Source organism: Hyalella azteca, unplaced genomic scaffold (genome assembly GCF_000764305.2).
Source record: "Hyalella azteca isolate HAZT.00-mixed unplaced genomic scaffold, Hazt_2.0.2 contig10132, whole genome shotgun sequence".
In the NCBI taxonomy this organism is placed as follows: domain Eukaryota; kingdom Metazoa; phylum Arthropoda; class Malacostraca; order Amphipoda; family Hyalellidae; genus Hyalella; species Hyalella azteca.
Genome location: NW_025940179.1, coordinates 186,594 through 213,616, shown reverse-complemented (window position 1 = coordinate 213,616; position 27,023 = coordinate 186,594). Strand labels below are relative to the sequence as shown.

General features: G+C 35.9%; 2 protein-coding genes and 1 non-coding gene across 5 annotated transcripts in view; 2 read left to right on the top strand and 1 right to left on the bottom strand.

The window, feature by feature from the left end:
- Nucleotides 1-295: 295 nt before the first annotated feature.
- Trnal-uag lies at nt 296-377 on the bottom strand. The gene has a single exon. It is a non-coding gene; the product is annotated as a tRNA-Leu (tRNA).
- Nucleotides 378-14,617: 14,240 nt separating this feature from the next.
- Nucleotides 14,618-22,905, top strand: LOC108679957 (apolipoprotein D). 3 transcript variants are annotated; one of them, XM_018168704.2, is made up of 7 exons: nt 14,618-14,638; nt 16,477-16,754; nt 17,850-17,937; nt 19,364-19,489; nt 20,419-20,681; nt 21,104-21,257; nt 21,950-22,905. In XM_018168704.2, exons 2-7 carry the CDS (start codon nt 16,590-16,592, stop codon nt 22,048-22,050), a joined length of 897 nt encoding a protein of 298 aa, XP_018024193.1. In that variant the 5' UTR covers nt 14,618-14,638; nt 16,477-16,589; the 3' UTR covers nt 22,051-22,905. The 3 variants fall into 3 exon arrangements, with proteins under 3 accessions (XP_018024193.1, XP_018024194.1, XP_018024192.1); XM_018168705.2 differs by lacking the exon at nt 14,618-14,638 and having other exon boundaries at nt 16,446-16,754; nt 21,107-21,257; XM_018168703.2 differs by lacking the exon at nt 14,618-14,638 and having other exon boundaries at nt 16,446-16,754.
- A 3,672-nt stretch (nt 22,906-26,577) lies between these two features.
- LOC108679955 (sodium/potassium-transporting ATPase subunit alpha) overlaps nt 26,578-27,023 on the top strand; it is a 43,736-nt gene continuing 43,290 nt past the window's right edge. The window contains exon 1 of the mRNA XM_018168702.2: nt 26,578-26,665. Within this exon, the coding sequence (XP_018024191.1) occupies nt 26,578-26,665 (88 nt within the window). The remainder of the gene's footprint in view (nt 26,666-27,023) is intronic.

Genomic DNA, 27,023 nt, shown 5'->3' with positions numbered 1-27,023 from the left:
TACTCGGTTCAATACAAAACAGAAATATAAGACCGTAGCATAGAATATTATCGGTTTTGTTTGAAAAAAAGTAAAACTAGACCGGGAGTGCAGGTGTGCTTAATTAACAATACTCCCTAAACAGCGGTTCAAGATTCTCTTGTCAAGAACAAAACCAGGAATTAGCACTCAAATGTGACTGCATGAGTTCATGACTTAGAACTGTTCCTACCTTCTGTTTATTTATATTAAACTTAATAAGTAAAAGTCTATTTTAAAGCGGATTTTATAGTGTGCAAAGTGTTCCAAAACAGACTGGCAGCGGTGGGATTCGAACCCACGCCTCCGGAGAGACTGGAGCCTAAATCCAGCGCCTTAGACCACTCGGCCACGCTACCACTACGTACTAGAGCAAGTGAATCGAGATTGAACTGGTTGCCTCATCGAAAAAGAATTATGTTGCTCAACATACAAGTAAATAGAAATATTTTTCTTTGCCCTTCGTGACGTTTTTATTCATCTAAAAACATAATAGTGCAATGGTATAGTCAATAAGGAGCTTTAGATCAATAAATCATTGTGCTCATAGCAAGATCCATGTAATAGCAATACCATCTACAATACGGAGAGACCTAGAAACTGACGGACGGCTTGAGGGCGCCGTCTCATGAGCTCTTTTGAGTCACATTGAGCTATTGGGCTGCAGAGCTATTGTCAAATCCGAGTCCAATGTTCCTTTATCATGTTATGTACTAGAAGTTTATTGGATTTATTTGTCATTCTATTACCTCAAAGTTTGATCATTCGATTTTCTTGATGTTCATTTAGGCTACTTGAGTTATTTCATTATAATTGGAGGCGGTGCAAAGTCAATCCCGTCTCTCCCTCCTCTCTTCTTAATTGAGTGAGACGTCTCGTCGTAACTTGGTGTATTGCTCACGGGTTCAATCAAATTAACTTAATTTTAACCAATACTTAGAATCTACACCCGAGCAATACGATAAGCATTATATTTAGCATTATTTCGAATAAGATGGAACGAAGGACTCCGTCCACCTTGACCGTACATATTGGTTCTTTGTCACCCGAATATATGGAAGGCATACCATATACGTATACATCCCGACATCTCAAGCCGAGTTCTCTCAGGAATTATAATACCTAAAGAACTCATCCTTGAGAAAGTTTCCGATAACCTAAACATACTTCATAAATAGTTTTGCAATGACAAAGCTTTTTGCATTATACGAGATGTTAGATATTTGTTATTTACGGGGAACGTGTGGGTAAAAAAAATCTGTATTTACTGGCCGATCTTTCTGAAACTTAATACACATACGCAATTTAACGTAAAACACTGTACATATACAAATAAAGAACTTTCGATCATATTAATTTTACAAAAAATTAAAGAAAACGTGAAATGAATAGAAAACGGAAAAGGTGCTCTTTTATAAAGCTACGCATCTTCTCCTTTCTTTTACGAGCTATACAACATCAAGTGGCTATCATCCGATTCGTAATGCAAATATCTAGCAACTCTAGAAAACCTTTTCTCTATTGTTTTATAGGAATTTTGCCGTTTTGCATCCTTCCCCGCCAATTTCCTTTAATTTTAAAAATATATAATCAAAACAATCGATAAAGCAGGAAAAAGGGCTTTTAGAGTCGCTAGATATTTTGCTTACGAATCGAATGATAAATTGTATGTCTCTCATTGTTATAGCTCGAACATCAAGAGAAGAAGTAAATTTTTAAGATGGCATAAACTGGAATTTTCAATTGTTCAGGAGAGCCAAATTAGTAAAATTTATTAAAAAAAGTACTGCCAAAAAAATTGCTGGATACTGTCTTCCGCGCAAGCTTCCTCATTGCCTATTACTTGCATTGAGGGAAAAACCTAGCGCCGCATTACTTTTTGTTGTCCTCGTTAAAGTGAATAATAATCTTTGAGTACAATTTTCCTAAAAAATATTCAATAAAATTGTTATAAATATTCAGTTTATGCAAATCATAAACTGCCTCGCGCACAAACTAATTAAAGACGCACACACATACGGTTTACAGCGTTACACGCGCCTTTTCTGCAGCTGTATAATGAGCTTAAAAAATATAACTCAGTACTCACTGCAGTGAGTGACAGAGAGCGCATTTTCTCGTCGACGAAAAACGTGAAGTCACGGACGGACAGAAAGACAGACAGACGGACAGACTGACATGGCGAGCACAATAGTGAATTTTTTCCGTATATGAGAAAATGCGCTAAAAACGAAAAAGCCGAATTTTTTATTTATTACCAGACACTGCCTTAACTACATTAAAGAAGCATGATCTATTCGTACAATAAATTACTGAAATACCAATAAATTAGCCCTAATATTCTTTCAGAATAATTCGAAATTATATATATTATCTTGAAAAAATCGAATTACGTGTTAATTTGAAATTAACACTCAGGTATGAAAGGTGTGAATTTGAAATTAATACTCAGAAAAATGCATGAGCAATTTGTAAAACTATCGAGACTTTCATATACCTGCAGAGCATCGCAGCAGAGATCGGGCGTCACAAAATTGAAATGGTAAATATAAAGAATGTTAATCATGATTAAAAGTAAACACGCGGCGCACGTTGCATGGCCACTAGAGTTGTGATTGACAGTTTATTATCGTTTTGAACAAATAGGAAGAATATATTTTGTGTTTTTAAATGGCGACCGGAGGCGGAGTGCCAATGTGTGACAAATAATTGTCTCGAGCGAAAGATTCCCTGATTGTTCAACTTAAATAATAATTGATCATGCCAGATAGATATATATTTGATTTGTTAAATAAAATTGGATTTGATTAATAAATTAAATTTGATGAATAATATGAAATTCGATAAATAAAATTTCAATTGATAAAAAAAATTATATATGATAAATAAAAGAAGATTTGGCACCGTATGTCTGACAGGAACGGACCAACGAAATTGTGTTAATTTTTCACAGGTCATTGAGTAACAGTCATCGACTTGAATGACATTGGTAGATGAAGCATTAAATGTTATCTACGAAAGTTAGATTCAATTTTCCTACTGCCTTCGGACAATAATATTTTTGAAAAATAATATGGTGTAAGAGAACATTGTTTCGACTTTTCGTGTTAGTTGTATTTAATTTTTTTAGGTAGGGTTGTTATTGCCTTTGTTGAATATCATTTTTAGTCGCCATGCTAGTTATTCTTATATCAGTTTTACTAAAGGTTAGTTTTTATCAGGATGTTTTCAATTTAGTCACTTTCTGTTCCCTTTTTGTCTTATCCCATCGTCATTATATGTTATTGTTTTTCGATTGTATAATATCGCTAATGTCGCCTGTGAAGCTTTTTAGCTTATATGGGCATTCGCATGGAAGCATTTTGTATTTTTTTTCTCCAAATTTTTGCCATTTTCTTGTTATGAATTTTTTTGTATGCTCCTGTGTGAATAAAGAATAAAGAATGTAACATAATCAGTGAACGACTAACGTTGTAATACGTCGCAATTGTGACACGGATACTAAATATCACAATGTGAGCATCATTGGACCTTCACGTATGTACACTGATAAAAATTTGCATGTATTACATAAGGAGGTCAATTTTCTGTTATGTAACCAATAGAGTTCAGAGTATCGCGGGAAAATTCATCGTGCAACGTGTAAGAATTTTGCTATCTACTCGTATGATACGTTTTGATCTTTTTTGATGGCACTATATTTCTCTTTTCGACATTTAAATTGTGTTTGCATCTGTAACTTCTGTCACCAATAAAACAATGATTTACAGAAGACAAAGTATGACGTTTCTTATAATTTTTCCCCACAATCAATACATTTTGTTGTGCTTTGTCCATTTCTGTTGGTTGGTTTTCGTTTACGTTGAATTCAGAGTTCAATTTCGTAGTTAGCGTTGGTAGTTTCAGCTAGTATTGATTCATTCATTAACTAGCATTCATTCGATTCACTAAGCCAATCCTGTGCGCCAAACTTCACTCAGTCAACATGCTTCCGCTTAATCATTACATTGAATGCCAATTTGTCGCTTTTGGACCATTTATTCATTTATTTCAGCCAGCACAGCAGCTGGAGCCCCCAAAAGTTCTTAAACATCTTTCTGTTTGCCGTTTCACTATATTTTTGTTGGTGTTAATGTCGCTGTAGCTGCGCAATTCAGGCGTCATTTGTTTGTCCAATTTCACGCTGGTAACGAGTAGTGCATGGGCGTGATCTCTTCAACAGGTTTGCTGAAGGAGAAGAGTTTGAGTTAGACAAAGAGCTATAGTTAGACAAGGTGGTGTACTGATTAGGGGAAACTGTGTAGCCCATAAAGTGCCAATTGAAAAGTTACTGAGGCAATTATAACTCAAAACCCTGTCGTGGGCCGCATTGGACTAGTCTCCAGAGGCTCCCGCAAATCCGAAACGAAAAAAAGAAAAGAGTAGTGGGCGTCCCATTCGCCCTGGGTCTTTTTAATGATCAGCGTGGGGGTAACTGCAATCTCATGTCGCATGAATTTTGGGAAACTATTCAGTCATTTTATTAATTTGCAATGCTTAAAATCATTCCTCTGATTATTTGATTGTCGCAGCAGTGACTTTCATGATCTCTTTGAGTGGCGGGTAAGCCTTTTGATCTTGTGATACGGTACATGACCTAACAATTACTTTAGTTTAAAATTCTATTCTATTGATTCTCACAATTTCCAACATGTGGAAATGCATTGCATAAATACTGGCATACATCCCCCGATCGATTTTGTGGCAGAGCTTAGCTTGACTATAATATTGAACCTATTTTCTGTATTTAATGAATATTCCAGGTGGACGTGGGCACCAGATTTACCTTCAGCTCGAGGTTCAGAGCACTTCGAGTGAAGCTCCTTGGAATTCCCACTGTAATGGAAGACTTGAAACGAGTAAACTTCACTTGAGGAGGAACCCTAGTTCGTGTTATCTGGGAGTTTTCGCTTGCCGCGAATTGACGTGCAGACCAATAATATTATTCTTCAACTGCGGTGTTGGGCTTTGTAACGCAATGGTTATTACTGCTTTTCGTGTAATAATTTTGCAATAGGTCATCCGTGCGTTTATGTATTCTGAGTTAGGTTTCCGGTAAGAAGGGCTTTTTCTTGTACACCTGTTAGCATGTCTTGTACACCTGTTAGCATGTCTTGTCTATAGGGACTAATGGGACTCTGGGCAAGATAGAGTCGAGTTTTTTTAAAGTTCTCAATAAAGCTATATAGCTCTAATTATAGAGATGTTTCTCCTTATCACTATCGCGTCCAAAATATTGACAAGTAGCATATATACGTTGGAATCTCTCCCGCAACATCGCTACTTATTTATTAAATTATTTACGCTCTGTATTCATTTATTCTACGGTACTCTTGAGTCTAGACAATTTATTTGATCAATTTCTACTTAGTTATGCAACAATTGAATGTCTAATTCACTATAACCAGGCCGCTAGAATAGTAGCCAATCAATTTCCAAAGCTAAGGCCGACGTTTCTTAAAATCTTTCCCCATTTTCCAACCGTCAGATCTCCAACTATCCCATCTTAATTCTCCGTCTATGGCACCTTCCTCTTACTGATTTCTTTCAAGTTTCACGTTAACCACCATCCAATAAGACGCACCAAAATCTTAGGATTATTAATAATGTACGAGTAATTCGTACACGTTTCATAATTTGATTTACATTCTTTAGTGGGCCATTTTACAGGTAATTCTATTCGTTCAATTAGTTAAAAGTCAGTATCGAGGAATCTACAGGTGAACGACTTTGCGGATTTTTTCTGTATCATTTTTTTTGCCACCATGGTCTTCCAAAACTGCATTCAAACGAATCCCTCGATCGCTATATACTCCACTACTTATATTTTCGGATGCCTGTCGCCATTTAACTTTAGCGAACGGCCCAGAGCAAAGCGTTCCATCCTATTCATTCTTATAAATTTTAAAATCTTAAATGAATCTCGTATCTGAAATTATTTTATCCGATTGTGTGAGACAATCTAAATTACTCACGCGTTGGCCAAATTTAAACCTTCCTTCGTCAAGGGTACATCGGAGACTGTTTTGCAGAAAATTCAGAGACTTTAACTAAGGCAGAGCTTTGAATAAAAAAACTAGAAGCAGAAACGCATCAACTTTATTAATAGCCGTGAATATATAACCCAATGCCGGTACTATATATAAACAATTGTGGCGCTACCTAAATTTAAACGAAAATACTGTCGTCTGCCACTTGGCTCGTACTCAAGTCTACTCGTCGGTGAAACTGGAGGCGGTGATGTAGCGCGGTATAGGCAAGTTAAGTTTCTGTTGATAATATCGAGAATTGCCGTTCTCAAAATCATCGCCATGATCAATGGTTTCCGCAATGCTTACTGCAGATTTCACGTCGTCAAGCGGCTAGTTGATTATTCCTGCCTCGTCCTGCCTCGTCAAATAATTTTTCTGTTTGATCTTCTACTCAGTGGTACCTAAATGTGGGGAGTGCACCACTTGTGGGGCCTGGAGACGCGGCAAGTGGAGCACGAAAGGCGTTTTTTTTTTGTGTGGCTATCTTATTGACTATAAACTTTACCTTTTGTGTTTGAAGGTAATCTGTCTTGATCTAATACGCGCCAAAGGAAAGACACGTTAGCAAAAAATATGTTCATATACATAAACACACCTCTCAGGGAGGTAGGTCTTCTGGCGCGTGTCTCTGCTCGTCAGAATTGTCCTGTGGGATTTTGTGTTCCTAAGCGCCCCACCACAGAGCTCACGGTGCCTGGCTACGGGGCTGAGTTGTGAGGTTAAGTTATTATGTAGGTAGGATTCCTTACATTAAGTTATTATGTAGGTAGGATCCTTTAAATTAAGTTATTATGTAGGTAGGATTCCTTACATTAAGTTATTATGTAGGTAGGATACCTTACATTAAGTTATTATGTAGGTAGGATACCTTACATTAAGTTATTAAGTAGGTAGGATTCCTTACATTTCCCTTCTCTGTCTCTCTCGTGCGGGCGGCCGATGTCTCGAGTTAGCGACTTCTTCTACGAGTGTCTTCGTGGCCGCTGCTTATCACCTTTCCCTCCTTATCATTTCGTCTCTTCACTTCGTCGCTGACGCTGCTTCTTTCGAGCCAGCTTCAGTGGGCTGGACACTTGAGACTTCCCGCCCCTTGCAGGTCATGAACCCTCTTTGATTTGATACGGTAACTTTCGATAACAGGGACCTTTCACCTCATTAGTGATGTTCATCTTCACTTCCAGTGCAAGGTAGCCAAATAGCCGAAGCACTAGTAATCATGTATTTATTTATGCTATGCATTCACTAAACTAACTACAGTAGCAAGAATTTGCTTCATTCACCGAGCCATGCTCGAAGAAGCCTTGTGTGTTGAGTACGTAGTTCAAGGAGTAATGCTATTCATACTAAGTTTGCAGTAGCTCCTGTTTTTGATTTGCTGAGAACAAATTTAGTGGAAGCATTTGCTGAGAACAAATTTGTTGGAAGCATATAAACTCCATACCAGTCTGAGATACTAAATTAGTACAATGAGTGGATTCTGGATTGGAGAGGACAGTAGGCATAGCTTCGTCAGGCAGATAACATTGTACGTTCTCATTTTCTATGCCTTATCGTATCTCTGCGAGAAATAGGATGGGACTTTCAGGTGCAAGAAGCATTGCTGCGAACGTGACTGCATCAAGTCTCCAGCAACACATTGAGAAGTCGTGCAGCCAAAAATTAAAATTTTTGGCTGCGGCAAAAAAAAAGAAAAAAAAAAATTCAAGTCATGAAGCCAAAAAAATCATTTTTTGTTTCTTTATGTACGGCGTACAAATTGAACAATTCATAATTCGACTGATATATCTTTATTTTTCCTTAGTGATGATATCACGAGAGCAAACCTAATCTGTTATTTTTTCTTCTTTATTATTATTTTTTTTGCTGCAAGCATCATCGCAATTCTTTTGTTGCCAAGTCAATAGAATAGTACCCACAACTTCATTCGTTATTTATATTCTTTCTGTACACGTTTTAAGTGTTTCCAATAAATTTCACACATTCTTATGAATTTTATTCCAATCAGGCGACATCATATAGACAAAAAAATGTGCTTGTATATTCTTATTATGCCTTAGTAGTACTAGTGGGACGCACGTTTAATCTGCCACGTATATTTCCAACCAGCATGAACACCCAACCTTCCGAAGAACGTCGGGTTAACCTGTTTGTATTTTGTAGAATTAAAATATTATATGCCAATGCTTTGTAGCCAAATGAAATGTGAAAGTGCTCAAGGGAGCCCCCCAAAAAACAAAACTTTAAACAACCTGCTTTACTCAAACTGATCCGGGGTTAGCTGCATTATCAGACTATCTACTATTTTTTATGTACGGCTGTTATAGTATTTATGTTTTGTTTTCCATTGACGAATGATTTCTGAAGAACTTGAAGAAATACTATCTATATTCTCTCTTCAAACAAAAGCAAAAAACTTTATTTGTTACAACCTACCGATTGAGTAGTTGTTTCTAAACTTAATTGAGTTTTCATGCATGCGAAGGAGAGTGCATCATGCTGCTACGAACAAACTTTAAAGTTTCTTGACACAGCTAGTGAGGAGGTCATTTCTATCAAGTATCGCGGGGTACGTAAAAGTTGCCGTCATAACTGAACAAGTTGAACTTGGATTCATCATAAAAAAATTGAATCTCATTGTGCGTCATTTCAACTATTTCGCGTACCTGACACTTGACATACTTCATTGCTCAGAAACGTTAGGCTTTGACGTTGAAATCCTGAGACACTGTCCAACAACATTTTCCGTTATTACCGAAATTATGCTAATTATACGAGAAATTGATGAAATATTTTCACAACGATTGACCGCAGACAACTCATAAAATTTGTGATCTCGTTTTCGGGAAGTTTTTCGCGGTGTAACAATTTCTTGATTTTGCATCTATTACACGATGGAAGGAAAACTTGTTTATATCTGCATGCAGTCGCAGTATCAGCATATTTTGACAGTGAGATGTCTTAACGTTGGTGGTCAGTAGGGATTTCGTTTGTCCTATAGTGAGAATTTTGTTCTTCAAAATATTCATAAGTGCTCCTACACTCAGAAGCTACACTCACAATTAGAAGTGAAGTGTGAGTTAAGCGATACATATATAATCACATTTTTTCAACTCAGTTTTTACAATTTTCATTCGCCTTTCTCGATATCAAGCTGGTTTTATTTCTCTATTTTCTTTCTATTTTGAAAATTCAGATAACTTTACATCCTTGCATGTGCATAACTTAATTGCACATCTTTACTCGAATTATATTCGAGTAAATATATTATAACGTTGAATTATATTGTCGTCGAATTATATATTGTTGAATCCTTCATGCCAATTTAAGAAGATTTGAGTTGAGATATTTTGCTGAATCGTGGTTTGTGAGGGTAAATGCTAATTATTTTTATGATAATTATTTTTCATGCTATTATAAAATTTTATGTTATTATTTCAACTCTAAAGGTATCAAAAAATTTCAGTTCCTTGGTTATATAAAAGATTATTTACAAAGCTCTAGCAGATTAGATAACAGACCTTTCTTGGGAAGATTTGACAATTAATGCGAGGTTTATTTCATTTGCCTAAGATTTTTTCATGCCTTTGTGCGGATATGCTAATTGTTATTGGGTATTACTGAAAAAGAACTCGTAGAATAAAAACAATTTTTTTGGTACTTTTGATTGCAGGTTGAAAATATTTGTTGCTAGAAGATGTGTTAATGTAGCCTAGTCAGTGATAATTTTTTCCTCTTGAAGTAAAAGTGGCTTTTAGCCTCACGAAGTGCAATATTTTTTAGACATTGCGTCACACTCAACGCTGAAGCAGAAGTTTACAGCTAATGAATTTAGCGAGTAATACTCGCAGATTTAAATAGTATAGCGGTTTCAGCGCTCAATAAGCCGTAGACCTGTCTCCGATTCTTAAGGTGATGCCCTATGTGCATAATATGTGAAGTTTTAATTTAGCGCTATTCAACAAATAATATTTAAAAAATTAACATTGCAGAACATCCGCAGCATGTTGCGGGCTTGAACTCGCAACTCACTGCTTCAAAATTTCTTTGCTTAGCCGCCCGGCCTCCTTACCGATTCTGACCAGCTGCGATCGCACCCGAACCTCTGTGCTTCAATCTTGGTACTCTGAACTTTAACCGCTAGGCGCAGAAATTATTTACATATTAGGCAGAGGGCCTTGAATAATTAACTCTCATGGAGTCATGGTATCTTTGCATGATATACTTATCAGCTGTAAATATCTGAACCAAAAATATTTGCCTTAGTTCGACTTTAGGTTTGATTAGGTCCCACGACATCAATCAAGTTTCGAGAAGTTGCGCAGCTTCAAACGTATCGGGCTCATTAATTGCACCTACTATAATGCTGGGGGAATTTTTGAGTTATTCTCTTTCTCACTTGATTGTAAAAAAAAAACATTTGATCATTTGTCTACTGCAATTTATATATTCATCTTTTATTCGAGTGATAGCAGCGCACCAACGTCGGTATTTTTCCTTCTTGAGCTGGATTTTTTTTCTTTTTTGCTTTGAGTTTGATTCCTTCTTTAATATCCTGGTTCTTTGTGTTAGTTTATTAAATTTGAGATTTAATCTGTCAATATTATTATTGCTGTCACAGGTACGAGGTCGGCATGGAAATTCCCACTGCATCAACCAAGATAAATATCAATATATCAATATAATTTGGGAACCACTGGTGCAGCAAATGGAGGGACCTTCGCGCAGCGTAATTACTGCTCAAATTTAACATTCACAATTACTCCGAAATTAAATTTTTGTTTGTAAAAATATATGTATATAACAAACTAGTTATGAAAACCAACGATTGAACGTTCCGGCATTTAAAACATTCAGATGCTCCAGCATGCGACGCTATACTGTTTGGCGCTGGCTGGGACGTCGTGTAAGGGTATCAGTGCATCGTAAAACAATGTACAATGCATCACAAAACGAATGATCGCCAGAATATTGCATGAACGTCCAAGGCCTCGTTTCCGAAACCCATCTTGCAGCCAAACGACAGGTGACCGAATTTTCGAGGCTATGAGACCCAACAGGTGTATTGCACCTGTTGCCTGACAGCGTGTGAATTGAACAGATGTAATTAAGCGCAGGATGAAATCGCTTGACAGCAGACATTTGGGTCAGGCAAATATTTTCAGACGAGTCGTTCCTCCTTGGGGAAGGATAACAACTTCACTTATTATCGATTATGTCTATTAAAGTAATGTTTTACCAAAAGATATTTATTTTTAAGTTAAAAACCAGTTTTAATGTTTGGCCTACTTTGGGGCCCAAAGAAAGTAAATTGAAATAAATTACCGAAATGGAAAAACCGGATTATTGGGAAAAAATTTTACTTAAATAATAATTAAATAACGAATAATTTTTTCAAACGAATGCACACAGGTTTCTGGGTAATTTTAGACAGCAATGCATCACTGCCAACTGGGGATAAGAGAGCATAAACCCCAGGGCACTGACACAGAGGGGTTTGACACCTCGGCCAAACAGAGGGGTTTGACACCTCGGCCAAACAGAGGGGTTGGGACCCACCGCACTCACCGGTAGACCTATGGAAGGGGGGTAGCCATGAGCAAGCAAGCAACCGAAGGTAAACTCAGTGGGAATAGAACTCCTGGAAAGCATCTGTATGAACGCGGCCATTTAGAAAAAAAAACTTTGTTTAGCCAGAGAATCGGATACAGAGAATCGGCAATCTCAGCAGCCATCGTAGAAAATGTAGACAAACAAGCGACGTGGGGCAGGAACTGAGCCTATACTTTCAAAAAAAGTTAAGAGATCGTAAGTTCATCAGCCAATCATTGACGGCCTTTCAAGCAAAATCCACCAATCATGGACAAGAAAATAGAGCGTAAGAACTTACGTTCACTTAGCGATTTTTGAAAGTATGGCCCCCTGTCGTCCGTGTATTCTGTACAGCCATAATTGCGGCGTGCCCGATATGCATTAATTTGCAATCTGAATATAATAACCAGCGATATATTTGAGTATTTGGTTCATGTTCATTTATTGTTCTCACGTATCTTTACTTATCTCCAAATTGTATTTATTAATACACTGATAGTTTTTACTTATGTCAATTCAATTGAAGTTAATCGAACAGAAGAGTTATTTTATTACTATATTTTATTAATTATTCGTAATTTATGATTTATCATTCGCTAGATATTTGCCCCAGCAAGATGACCTAGGTCATCTAAGTGAGAAATCAAGAGTTCTATGAATGAAAAGGGACCATTTTGAAATTCCGGGATAGAATTACGATTACCCAATAGTTTTAAAACTGATCATTCTAAAAGCCAACTGTAAATTACTTCATTTGCCATTAAGGCGGTAGATTACAGCTCTGAAGACTCCCAGCAAAGTTGGCTTGTCTACTCTGATTTTTTTTTGTAACTACCTACAAAAATCAGGCCAAATTTTGGTTGAAATTTATGACGGGAAACGAAGATTTCACTAAACATTGAGTTTGCTGCAATCGAAGTTATCTGCATTTGAAGTTAATAACTGAACAGTGCATTAACACAGTGCGAGTGAGGCTGAGAGAATTCAAGTTCTGATTGGAATCTCAAAGATCTATTCGAATCAGAATTCATACAATCGACAGGGTGTAAAATTTAAGAAATAATCAAGAAAGCCTTTACTTTAATTTATTCAACGAAGTTTTGAGTTTGATTTAAAGGGAATTTTTTTCCTTGTAATACGAAGAAAGTACGGTGGTTAAGAGCCGAATGCCAAAATTAAGAATAGGGCAAACAAGAAGTTGAAGGTGACGGGTTGAAAGAATACGTAACGAATGTGTGACGTAAGAATAAAGTAAGGCCGGCCAGTCTCAGGATCAGAAGAAATACTGTAGAAGAAATAACTTTAAATTATAAATATTGCAAAAATGCCCGGATAAACAAATTATAGTTAAAATAGATGACCAAAATTGCAATTTTGCACAGACAACACGACGAACCTGAGGTTTAAATGCCCAATGTGGTGATCACTTCATGAAGGAAGAATAATCGGAGGATAATAGCAGAAATCAGTTTAAGGGGTGAGATGTTGGAAGGGAAAAATAGCAAGAACGGTTGAAGGTTTTGATGCTCCAGAAATTTGAGATAAAGCCATAAGGCTAAAGTTTGAATAGTGATCTTTGCAGGTGACGTAATACAGTAGCGCACTTCTTGAGCAACGAACACCAAATTAGAATCGATTGATTTGATTTAGAATAAGTAATGAATAAATTTTCACTATGAAAGTTTCAATTAGAATTTGAAATTGTAAGATTTAAACTGAGTATAACTCCACAATAGATTAAATAAATGAATTTAATAGAGCAAAAAATAAAACGAAATTCTTAGAACATTCGATCATACAAACCAAAGAATTGAGAGACAGGTTTAGAGCAAAATGGTAGAAATACTTGGACGTTGGTGCAGGCAAGTTGTCAATCGGTTAAATGACGGATAGTACTGGCAATTGGCAATGATAACTTTAGAAATAGCAATTTTTTAAATTGAGATTTGAACAAACTAGGTTGTCACTAGCAGCTCGTATAATTTGATACAACCCATAACTAATGTTTATCAGGACTGCCTATATAAACACCCACGGCAGAACACCCTATGTAGACTAATATTTATTCTTCGGATGATGTAGAGGGCTTGTTTTAAATTGTATTTTACTGTTGGAATATAAGGCTTCTATTAAATATATAGGTATTGTAAATTTGTAATTAACTAGAATTAGTATTGTAAGAATGTTTTAGAGAAAGTTGGAATCGAGAATAGAGATTGCGGATTAGGAACGAGCAGTAAGACCGTGGACTTGATGAGGAAGATATCGTCACGTGTTGTGGAACGTTGCTGTTTGAACGGAGACTGTTAATTACCTGTGTGCCACGTGAACATGTGCTACGTATCCCAGTTTATGCAGAAAGTCTGTAATGATGATTGATGTGCAATAAAGTATTTTAATGATTGTTGGGTTTATCACCTGGCACCAGAACCTGCCACTATACGCACGACAATGAAGTTAGAGAAGCGTAATTAGCAGCTAAGAAAATTCAGTAATTAATAAATTTTATAAACAAACCCTAGCCTGATAAAAATTGACGGTGAAGAGTGATGAATAAAAATTGAATTTAGAGGTACCCAACTCTTTTTTCACTATTTAGCGTTTATTTTGTGTGTATTTCTATACAATTTATTCGCATTTCTTTGTTAGTGGGAGTACCTGCACTTCTTTGCTTAAAATAATTTTCAAACAATCTTTAAAATATTTCGTCCCATTTAAGAAAGACTGTATATGGCATATAAGTTTACAGTTTTTCGTTCATTTATCTGTAGTCCTTAATTATCGACATTAATTTTTTGTTAACAGAACCTTGCAAAATTATATCCACGACGCCGCTGCGTCACTTATTGCATAATATATAAGATAGCACGGCCTTGTCTCTAAGGCCAGATAACACTGATATAAATCGTGACAAAGTCTGCACGCGCATCACTTGTCGTGCAACAACGTCGCTTGTGCGTGTGACTTGCTTCCTTCACTAGACTTACACGTGCGAGGTGCTTACTTACCTAACCTAACCTAACCTAACCTAAGCAAGACTACCGAATCGCTTGTTTTAATATAATAAAGTTTGATGAGGTGAAGGTGAGAAATGAGAGGAAGGTGAGCCAAAAGCTTTTATTTGTTACAGTTTGATCCTTTATTGACACAAAAGCTTGAGTCTTCACGATACTTTCACTTTCTGACTAAGTTCACTCGAGACTTCATTCACGTAATTATTTAGTTCATCTTCTCTTCTTCATTGATTGTTAGTGCAAAATCTCTTCGTTGATAGGACTACCGGTTAACGGGAAAAACCTAATAGAAGTATCATTCACTAAGGATGCCGTTCCAAAGTTCTGATAATCTTCAGTCATGCATTTTTACAACTTCTTTGATTAATAGCAGGCGAAATGAAACATGGGATGGCGGATGTTCACTCGTGACGTTGCGACGTTGGGTGTTTAAACTCGTAGTCCCTGCGTGACTGTTCCCTAGCACACTTGTCAAGATGGTCTTCTTGATTTTGCTGTCAGCTTATAAGAGCCTCAATGTATTTTTGTTGCCCCAGCTGCTGCGTGGCGATCCTCTATTAATGTCCTTCCACCAGCCGTGCCTCGACATAAATGGCTCCTATATAGGATGGACATTTAGAGTATTCTTCCACCAGTGCTACGTCTCGTTATCTTAAAAATAACTCGTGCCAATGAGAGGAGAAATCTGAGCGTTCAACCAGCATACTATTGATTCATAGTTCTTTTATTAGGAGTATGAGATACTATACTACTCCTAGTAGTAGTAGTAGAAAACCGTGCCCAATGTGCTGCATTTGTCTCATGTGAGCATAGCATATATACAGTATATATATTAGTGAGTCCGTATTTTTATACAATTTTTCACCGAAATATTTTTTGGAAAAATCGCACTCTATTTACGGAGACGGAGACGCCAACCACCAGCTTTTTATCGGCCACCAATGAACAACCTGGCTACATTTACTTACAAAATTAATAATAAGAGTTTTCATGTAACCGCCTTTGTTGGTTTGAAACATAGCCATCTGAATTAGGGGGTAAATCTTCTTACTAATTCGGACAACGAAACAGGGGAACTTTTTAATCGCACGTTGTTGCGTGTCGATCCACTGAACTTTGCGGCAGACAGCCTATGAATGTACGTTCTATTTACGAAGCAGTATCAGTACGACATGAACATTATCGTAAAGGAGGAAAAGAGATAAGTATTGTTGCAAACCGGGTGCCGACGAGTGCAAGATGCCTGTAGATGACATGTACTTATTGATCATCTATTTCGAGCAGATTAACTGTAGAGCTATTAATTTCCAATGAGTGAAAAAGAAGTTCACTTTGTTCAAAGATTAATTAAGGTACACGTATTACATCAAGTACAAATTTTAATTGTAAAAAATATCTCGAACGATTAAAATCCATAGTATATAATTACCCAAAGGCATGAAATTCAGCTCATTTACAAATACTTGAACTTAATATATTTTAATATATTAATATATTAGTATATATTACTTCAGTATATTACACACTGAAGAGAGAAATCAAACTTCAAGCCAGAAATGGAACTTATTATCTGTTTTTTCTTCATTATACAGTATAAGCAAATACAATCCCTAATGTTGTGACATTTTTGAATCCAGAATAACCTCACAAAATAAAATATGGTATGGTTTTAAAAATATTACAAATATTATATTAGGTAATAACCCAGAATTAATTACAATTACTGTATTAGAAAAAAAACAATGTCTAAATATTAAACTAATTACGTCTTAAACATCTTCTAGAAAGTAGAGCTACCGATGTCGAAACTGTGCAATACAAGAGAGAAACAAATGAAATTAGTTGGTAGCTTCCAGACTAAAAAAAGTTATAATAAAATCACGAGAAATTCAACAAAATGTACAGATTAAAAATGAGTCTACGTATTGTTCTGTTATTCGCTGTTGTTGCCGCTGTTATTGCCGCTGCTGCGGTGGACCCTACGAACCTGTCTCCCCCGTCCGTGGCAGACATGGGATGGTGCGCCGACTTGAGTATGGTCAAAGACTTCGATGTTGATAAGGTAAATAATAAAACATCCAATAAATACATACTGAAATGATATTTTAAGACAGAGACGTTGAGTAGAATAAGTTTAAATATAGTAAAGGCAAAAGTATAGTAACCACGATTAAGTCTGGACTAACTACATCAGCGGAATAATTCAGTTGATCACTTCAAATACTAATTTTATCAAGCGTTGGTTTACATTCCATACGATAATATCCTAATTTTAAACCAGAAGACTATAAGAAGATGCTTGAGTGCTACAGAAAATTGCTGAAACCTACTTGCACCATCCATGACTCTAACATGTAGGAGGTAACAGTGAAGAGAGCAAGACCAAATTAGATGTTCGTCTCACAAACTATGTCAGCGTAGATATTATAAGGCTATAAATGCATAGATAAATGGTGCAGATAGTGCTATTTATATTTTTGTAAAAACATGTCTGATATGATAGCTTGTGAAACAGTATGGGTGCATATGGTTTTGCCTGATGAGCACACCTTGCTTCGTATGAATTTTTGTTATCGTCCATGTTACATAAATTCATGCAGTAAACTATGGTTGAGCCTTCTTTGCACGTATATCGCTATTTGGAGAAATTTCATATGTTATTCACCAACTATCTTCTTGAAATTGTAAATAAATGGGCCTGTCTTCTCATGTTTAATTGGGCTTTCATACGTTGATGTAGGTTTTAACGTCATCAATGTGAATTTTTGTTTACCAATTAATTGTTTATGTTGTTTGGGATTTCGAACTGACGACGCAGATAAATTCCGAAATGTTTTCTCTTACAAAGAAATGGCGAATTTTTTGGCTATTTTCTTTGCTCTTAAATACAAAGAAATGGTGAATTTTTGGCTATTTCCTTTGCTCTTAAATACAAAGAAATGGTGAATTTTTGGCTATTTTCTTTGCTCTTAAATACAAAGAAATTGTGAATTTTTGGCTATTTTCTTTGCTCTTAAATACAAAGAAATGGTGAATGTTCTTGCTATTTTCTTTGCTCTTAAATTCAAGACGTGGTATTCTTTCTAATCAAAACGAGAAATGCCTCTTAACGAAAATTTTGAGTTTGTTAGCTAATTGAAGTTGGAATACTTGGCAGTTCTTGGGCACGTGGTATCAACAGATGGAGGTGCCTAGCCCCTTCAGCGAGGAGGGCCAGTGCACTGAGATAACCTTCGCTAAAACTGGTTAGTACAAAATAAAAACTTTAATTAATTTTTCACAGGCCGATATAAATTAAATTTTTACTTTTTTCGACAATATGAAGTTCGACAGTATGAATTTCACTGTACTCTGATATAAATTTATTTAGCGTTTGCACCATTTCACTTATGAATATGATTCCAATTTTACAATTGGAACAAGCGTTGAGCTTCGTCAAATATAGACCTTCTGCTTGTGATTATTTCCCTCCCAATATTGGAAATTGTCTTGACTTTCATCAGTTGCTACTTGATCGCATTTAAAATTCCGATTAATTAGCAAATTTTGTCGTGAAAAGTAATTCCTCTCATACATTTTGGAAATTGCATACAGAACTATGGCCTAAAGTAGTTCAAGCAATGATATCGCGACAGAAATTTGTAGTGTATGCATTAATTTATCTCAATTCTGTTTTGTGATCCTGGCGTTAATCTTAATTCTATAGCAAATTTTCATTTTCCATCTTTGGAAACTATTGATTATTTCTTGTAGTGTATCGTCATTATTAATTTATCATTCCCAATTTCCGAAGTAACTAAAAATTTTTTACTGAAACCCGTCAACAAATTTACAGGTAAATCAATAATTTAAGTTAACAATCTATGCATCTGAATTGTTATTCTCGATAGTCACTTCTAATTAAATACCATTCAACCGGTTGACAGCTCAACTATTTGATGATTAGATATACATGTCGAGAATGATTTCATCGCTCAATAGACGACGATATAACGATTCCATGGACTTTGATTTGAGTAAACGTGTCATCCTGATATAATTTTACGTAATCAAAGGCCCTCGTAGAAAAAGGGTGCCCCATTTTGATAACAAACTCGAGATATCCGTGCCATGCTGACTAGCTTTCCTGATAGCTCCGCCAATATGACTCCTTGATAAGGCAGTTTCTTATATGAATCGGAATTGAAAAACGATCTCGAAATCTTCTACAATTTTAAAAAGATATTTCTTTTTTTAAATTTAGTACGCATCCTCTTCTTAGATGAACAATCAACGTTTCTTCAGCATAATTAATTTTTTTGCAGTTTCTTATATGAATCGGAATTGAAAAACGATCTCGAAATCTTTTACAATTTTAAAAAGATATTTCTTTTTTTAAATTTAGTACGCATCCTCTTCTTAGATGAACAATCAACGTTTCTTCAGCATAATTAAATTTTTGGCAGTTTCTTATATGAATCGGAATTGAAAAACGATCTCGAAATCTTCTACAATTTTAAAAAGATATTTCTTTTTTTTTAAATTTTGTACGCATCCTCTTCTTAGATGAACAATCAACGTTTCTTCAGCATAATTAAATTTTTGAGGCAGAAATTATTTGCGTGTGCATTCAACTCTCGTTAACGTATTTAGTTTTATCCATGTTTTCCTTACACATTTCTTCATTCTCAGATGCAGGGCTGAATCTGACCTCAGAGTCCAGGAGCGCTGATGACATGAACATCAAGCAAACGTTTTTCCTGAGCGCAAGAACGCGGAACGATACAACCCCGTATTATGTGATGATCAAAGACAATCGTGAGTCAAAAAGATTCCGTATTATGTGATGATCAAAGACAATCGTGAGTCTATATTGCCATGAAACGAGATATAATCATTTGTTTTTATTCAGACTCTTAATTTATCGATGCCGAATTCGTTCCAAATTCATCATGTAGAGGGCCAGCTTGCTCATTAATCCGTTTCAACAGTTATACATTGGTTCCTACGAACTGTGTGCCCATTTTTAATGGGATATGAAATTATAAGATTGCTTTTGAAAAGATTATAAGTACAGTCGTGCACACCAAGGGTAATGTACGTGATGTTAGACTGTGGAGAGAAGGAATGTGTAATAGGCGCTGGCTACATGTCCTTTTAAATAATGTTGAAATTAAGATTTATTTGTGATAGTGATTATAATACCTTTATTATAAATATTTTTTCATTCAGCTGGAGTATGAGCTGTTTTTTAAGTTCCTTAAAATTGTTCATTTGTTTCTTTTTCGGGACACCCTCAAGTCTCAAGTTAAATGCATGATTAATATGCATAAATTACAAACTTACGCTAGAAAAATTCTATTAACGGCCGAAGACCAATGGACTAAAATTTTTGTGTAGAATCATTTATAGATCTGAAAAACTATTATTCTTGGAAACGGCTTATGCGAGAGAAGTGGTCTCCAACAATAATTAAAAATCGGAATCTATTTAAAAATTGTTAAATTTCAGAATAATGTCTTTGTTACAAGGAGGCTTCTTGTCAGACCGAATCTAAAAATTTATTCGGTAATATTGGTTGCGTTATTCAGTTCAAATATGGAATCAAGTTTTAAAACAACTCTTGCAACAATCTGTCAAGAATTAATTTCTTAGGCATTTTTTGAGAAAAACAATCAATTGCCATTGCTAATTTTTAAGTCATCAACCAGTAAGATATTAAATAAGACATGATTATTATACCGCAGTTCCTCATGTGGAGTACAATGTCGCCGCGACAGACTACGTGAGCTACGCCTGCACATACACCTGCTTCCAGATCGTCATGGGTCTTAGGGTCGAGCTTTTCTTCATCACAACCCGCGACCCTAACCCCCCAGAAAATATATTAAATAAGTGCAATGATTATTTCTACAATAACTTCGTCGACACCAGCAAACTCGTCCCGGTCGACCACTCAACCAACCTCTGCGACACGCAATGGAAAAACAACAGCAGGCCAGCTGAAGAGGTAAGAGTCAACGTAAGCTCACGAGAAAACTTAGCAGAATAAATGTAGACTTGAACGTCTTCGTTCACAATTTGCATAATTCCATTTAAATTAACTGCTTCAAGCGCATTTTCGAGAAATTTTATAAGTAAATCTGCGATGAACCTATTCAAACTTAATATGCGGAGTTCCGATATGATTCATAACTTTACCTCTGTTAGCAGACTAATTTTCATTACTATATTTACTGCTGTTTAAATTGAAATTAAAATACCAATATCGATACTAGTGATTTATCTTTTACTCAACCTTATTCGTCACTGCAAATTGATTTAACAATATTATGATATTTTTCATACCACAGAGACTAATTTCTTACTACGCTAAGTATATCCTCAGTTTTTTACCATAAATTGTGGAGTCCATGGAATGTTTTTTTGAAGCAGGGTAACGCTGGCCTGGAAGAGAGGGAAGCATTCGAGGACGACATCGACCGCGGGTTGCGGAGCGACGACGCGTTTGAGCGCTACGAAGCTGAGAGCAAAGTGGTGATGACTTTACTGCTCGGCGAGTCGGAAGTGGAAACTGATCATATTCGTAAGTTCAGGGAGTGAATTATCTAATTACATTATATTATAATTACAATTACAATACAAAAACACAATATAGTTAGATGTGAGACTGAATTTGGCCAACTGTCATTAAATAGAAAAATTATTATAGAGAGATTATTATATAAAATAAGTTCTCGAAGTTCTTGCTGAAAAATCAATCAAAGTGTTTTATCGCATAAAACTTTTCGTAATTTTGCATTATTATAAAAAATATGGATAATACAAGCGCCTCTGACCTGAATTTATCCTGCGAATGCGAATGCCCTTCAAAGAATTTATGTGGCGAGGTCCTATGAAGTATTTTGGAAATTATGCTTCAGAAATTTAAATGAATACTTCGAGAAAACTAGAAGTAAACGATCACATACCTCTTTTTTTACACACTTAATGAGGATGACTTGGTTTGTACGCTAATTAATCGTTGTGAATTGCTTTAACATTTTGAAAAAATATTATTGATTGAAATTCAATCGTTTTTATTTATTTATACGTTAAAATCCTTTTCAACGACAGTTTTAAAATATACTTACTCTGAACCTCAAGGATTTTTTGACAATTTCATTTTCATTTTTGTGTCATCATAAACGATTTATATTTAATGAATCACATACCTTCTCTGCTGTTGAAAATATGAGGTCGAGTGTCACTTTCTAAGCCATTTTTTTAAATTTCCAGACTCTTCAGGTAGCTCGCAAGCGAGGTGCAGCCTTCACTGCATTGAATGGCTACTGACTTCTATGGCTATCATCTTGTTAAATACTAAAATTGTTGTGTGAAATATGTATTATATATTATGATAAGATTTTATGAAATGAGGATGTTGAAGGTGAATCTAAAGTTGAAACCGCAGCAACAGTTTGAAAATTCCGGCATCACGCAGGATAGGGTTTTCATAAATTTGTTGTGTTGCTACATTTTCATGTTTAGGCAGTGCTGTGGGAAATTTTTGATAGTTTTTTCCATTCCAGATTGTCAGAAACTAGAAACTTTATCACTCCCTGGTAGCTTTATGCTTGGTGTAAATATTTGCGGTATACGCTTACCACGCACTACAATTTCCTTGACTCTGTATTACAGTCGTTACAGAGCTGATCAATAAATAATTACATCATATAGTATTCAAATCCTAAGATTTATTCGGGATTAATAATGTTTTTGCTTGCCGTGATTTGTTTTTTGTTCGAGAAGGTGTTCAAATTTTAAGAAACGTTCTAATTCGAAGTAAATTAGCTGCTAAATACAAAGCTGAAAATTGCCTTTTCGAGTAATTGTTAAGTTAGTCATGGAAAGCAACGGATCGTGTACCTTCCACCTCATTCCTGGTGATCAGTCGCCTATCCACTCATTGTTTGTTAGTATTATAATATTAATTTGATTTACGATGGACTGAAAATCTAACATGAATGTGATGACAATCTACAGGAGAGTTAATTGACTGCAGCATCGCTAACACGGCAAATGTTTATTGTCTGGACAAGCGGAAAAATATTTAAACTTAAAGCCGAGAACTATTCAGCATTAAGTATTATTTGATAATTATTCGTTAAGATGGTTGGCTGAATATTGAACCATCTGAGTTAAATATTCATATTGAATATTGAACTGAGTGAATTTTGTTCCCAGTAGCATGAGGAGTTGTTTGAATTTTCCTTCTGATTAAATTCCAAATCCAAGATCGAAAAATTTCCTGCCAAAGAATTCAATGCCTTTAACAATGACGAAATTTCTTTGATAACTGCCACATATTGTATTGTGGGTTTCGATCAATACAGCGTTTAACCGACCGCTATCAGTTTTTCTTCATAAATGCGACATAGGTGCTGATAATATAAACAAATTTCTAGGCATCAAACGGGATCGAACTTCGATATTAAAACAAAGAAAAAATCCTGTTGGTCCAGACGTCCATATGTTACTTAGGACACTTCTTGAAGTCGCATTCTTTGCAGCATTTAACTCGACTGAAACTTTTAGACCATGAATACTGAAATATTTTAGTGGTCATTATAGTTAGAAAGTCACAGTTGAAAGATTTAAATTATTTAAAAACGTATTTATTGGGCGAGCTGAGCTAGGCATGAGCAATTTGTCATACAAATTCTCGATTAAAGTTAGAAGTAGATTAGATTTGCTGGTCAAAGTTCTAAAAACGCTCGTGTGACCGCCAAAAATCAGTAAAAATTTTAAAAAATTTACTACTTGCATTTTTCTCCGTTTCAAACGACTAGCATAAAGGTGGGTTCTGAAATACATCGTGAAAGGCCAATTTTTTGATGTAAGGATTGGTGGACTTGCGTTGTTGTACATCAGAGTAAGATAAGGGACGATTATTTTAACTTAAAATAGTTTTCAAAATGATGTTACAGTCATTCCGGATTCCGGATTTTCTGACTTGAGTCGTCCGCGCACTCCTGCATCAGTTCAGTATGGTTGAGAACGTTGTGAGGTGAGGTGTTACATCATTGCCAGTGTTAGCCAAGCCTGGAAAACGCTCGGGTATTCAAGGACGGCTAGCTTTGAATGCAATGAAGATGCTAGTGCTTTAACATATTTACTACTTCTGTTGGAATTTGAATACTGTGCTGGATAGTTTCTGATTAATCTTATGTTCTGTTTATTCCAATTTTTATTTATTTGAAGAAGGACTTTCGTACCGTACGGTGGGGTAACAGAATTTGCATATAAGCTGACTTAAAAGTGAAGTCCGGTCATTATTAAGTTTTCTTTTCATAGTCTCTATTTTGCAGGTGATTTTTATTTAAGTAAATATGCGGAATTATTTTCAAGCCTGACATGCCGCCGAATTTCTGATCTCGTCATTAAGTCACATAATAATTCAGGGTTGCCTCAATTTGTGCTCGATGCATGAGTTACCGTTGATATCCTAATATTATACAGCAACAATTTTGGTTTCAGCAATTCAGAGGGTTGTGATGGAAAATTGGTCGCCTGAATAAATTAGGGTGTTTGAATTATTTAGAATTCATGTTCCACGTGCTGCAGTTTATGCTGAAATTTGAACATCGTACCACAGTATTGTTATGGATATATAATACGAATATAAAACGAATATGGATAATATATAATATAATTAATAAATATAATACGAATATGGATATATAACACGAATATAAAAGCGTCTAATTAGGGCTCAGTTTTGGCGCTCCTTTAATTTGATAAGAACGGAGGTTCTTGGTTGTCAGCCGTGTTTGGGTCACGAATTGACATACATGTATATTTATCCCGACCCTTGTGTGCAAATGAGTTAGGGTAATCGTCGCAATACTTCAATTTAAATTATGCCGCCGCGTCATCTGATTCCGGTTTCAGTAAATGTTTAACGAATTTTGTACAAGTTATCCTTAAATTGTGAAAGATATTTTTCTCACACTGACCTCATTTCTTATTAAATCTCGCACCGCACGAGAATGTTGTGAGTCCCGCTTGGTTGTGCTGGAATCTTTTTAGCTCATTTTCTCATTTATGGAAAAAATGCACTATTGTGCTCGCCATGTCCGTCTGTCCGTCTGTCCTTCTGTCTGTCTGTCTGTCCGTCCGTCTGTCCGTGACCTCAAGTTTTCGTCGACGAGAAAATGCGCTCTCTGTCACTCACTGCAGTGAGTACTGAGTTATATTTTTTTAATATATCCTTTAGGCTACGTGGGGCCAGAGCCACCAGGATGAGCGTGGTTTGTAGGACTACTTGAAGGTTCCTACTCCGGGGGGGAGGGTGGGTATGATGTGAATATTGTGAAGCGCTTTTACTGCTTTAGGCTCTGAATGTTCCACTCAGTTGATGTAGTCCTCGAATTGATGAATTGAAATTTTCACGAAAGAAAAATTTTCATGAATGAATAAATTTGGCGTGAATTAACACATATATCAGGTCTGTTGTGTAGGAAGCTAAAAAATGGCAGAACCACAGATTTCAGTTCGAGGAGTAATGTGTAGGTGTTAACTCTTCAACGAATACTGCTTCGTACTGCAACCTGGAAGTGCGGACCGGAAACCGTGACCTCAAGTGTCATGTGCTGCACTAGTCAGTTCGATGAAATTTTTATCTGTTTTGCACTATGTTAGACAGTAGTTTTTACGTAGCAAATATGTGCTAGCTAGTATTCTCCTATTTGGGGGATTTCCCTATTCTATCCATATGATGTCAACACGCGCTCTGCTATGAAAAATCTTGTACTGGCGCTTATGCGTTGTTGATGCAGTATTACTATAACAACGTGCCACTCGATGGGATCACACGCACGCAATAATTTTTCGTTTTATTCATTGTCTAATGCTAATAAGATTTGAACTAAGCGGGAATAGCAAACTGAAATCCGAGCGATCAATACAAAAAGTATCCACAACTGTACGAGTTGTTCTGACAGCCTATAAGGTAATACCACCACTTCTATTTTAACCCGTTCGATGCAGCAAGTGGCACTAATCATCGTATCATGAAAATTCGTTATGAAAAAAATTTGTGTGAGTTTTACATTAAGAGTAATCATATCCTTTCATCTTCTGCGCTGTAATTAATAATAAACGCCACCAGGAACAATCATTGCACTTTTTTAATCCTGATTAAGTTTAGGCAGGACAACGGTTTGAGTATTGTTTGCAGATTATTCTTCTGCCATTGAAAGAAAGGCTTTGATGCTTCATTCGATGCTTCGTCGCTATAATACTTCGTCCAATGAATCTCTTCAGGTACTATAATATGCGCAGTCATGCGCCTCACCATACGATTGAGTGACAAACAATGAAGTTTTCTAAGTCGTGAGTCTTCAATTCAAGAGCTGGTGTTTGCTGCGTGTTATACGTCGTGGTTCAGCTGCAGCATTTCTTATAGTCTTGCCTTCTTTGTTTGTCTAAAGGCGCTTTACGTGACCAGCAGTCACGAAAACAGAATACAGAATACAGCGGTCACGAATTCAGTGTCATTTTTAGATGATACTTTATCAGTCAATTTTCAAAAAAATGAAATCGTTTCTGCATGTTACTGATTCATATTTACCACTTTAATTGTTTCCTTTTCAGTTTACCGATTGCTTATGAGATTAAGCTTGCCAAATTGATACATCTGGACGCATTGTTTTGCCACCTGTTTTATATTGAAAATTTTAACGTATGAAATATAGTGGAATTGATGTATTTGTCTTGCAATGTATCGCTTAACTATGACACATTATTGAACTTTAAAATATAGATTTTCAGAAGTTCATGAACTTATTGCATCAAAATTACCTAGTCTGAGCATTGTAACTGGTGAAATAAAAATTTCCGTATAGAAGTAGAGAGAAAACACTATGGGCTTGTCGGTTGCCGTGTTCCGCCACTCCTTGATCAACTCTCCTTCAAATCCTACATTCCGGTTTGTGGGCAACGGCGACCTTGGTAAACACGCTTTCCCTTTATCCATGAATATCTTAACGGCTACACCAAAGGCCTCCAACCACAATTTCGAGATACAAGTTCAAGTATAAATCGTGAAGAATAGTTTCAAATGATCCTTATATCGAACTATTTTTTGTGTAATATATTTAATTACTCATACTTAACTTTCATTCATATTGGCTTGTAATATAGAAAGAAATTTTCTAACGCTTACTTCATTTTACCGGGAGATCTCAACATGCACTTCATTCCACACCCGTATGCTAATTAATACATTGTTGCATTTCTGTTTTCGTTGCTACCAATATTTTTTTTCGTTTCCATTCCCGAAGAATATTTTCTCTATGAAAATAAGGGA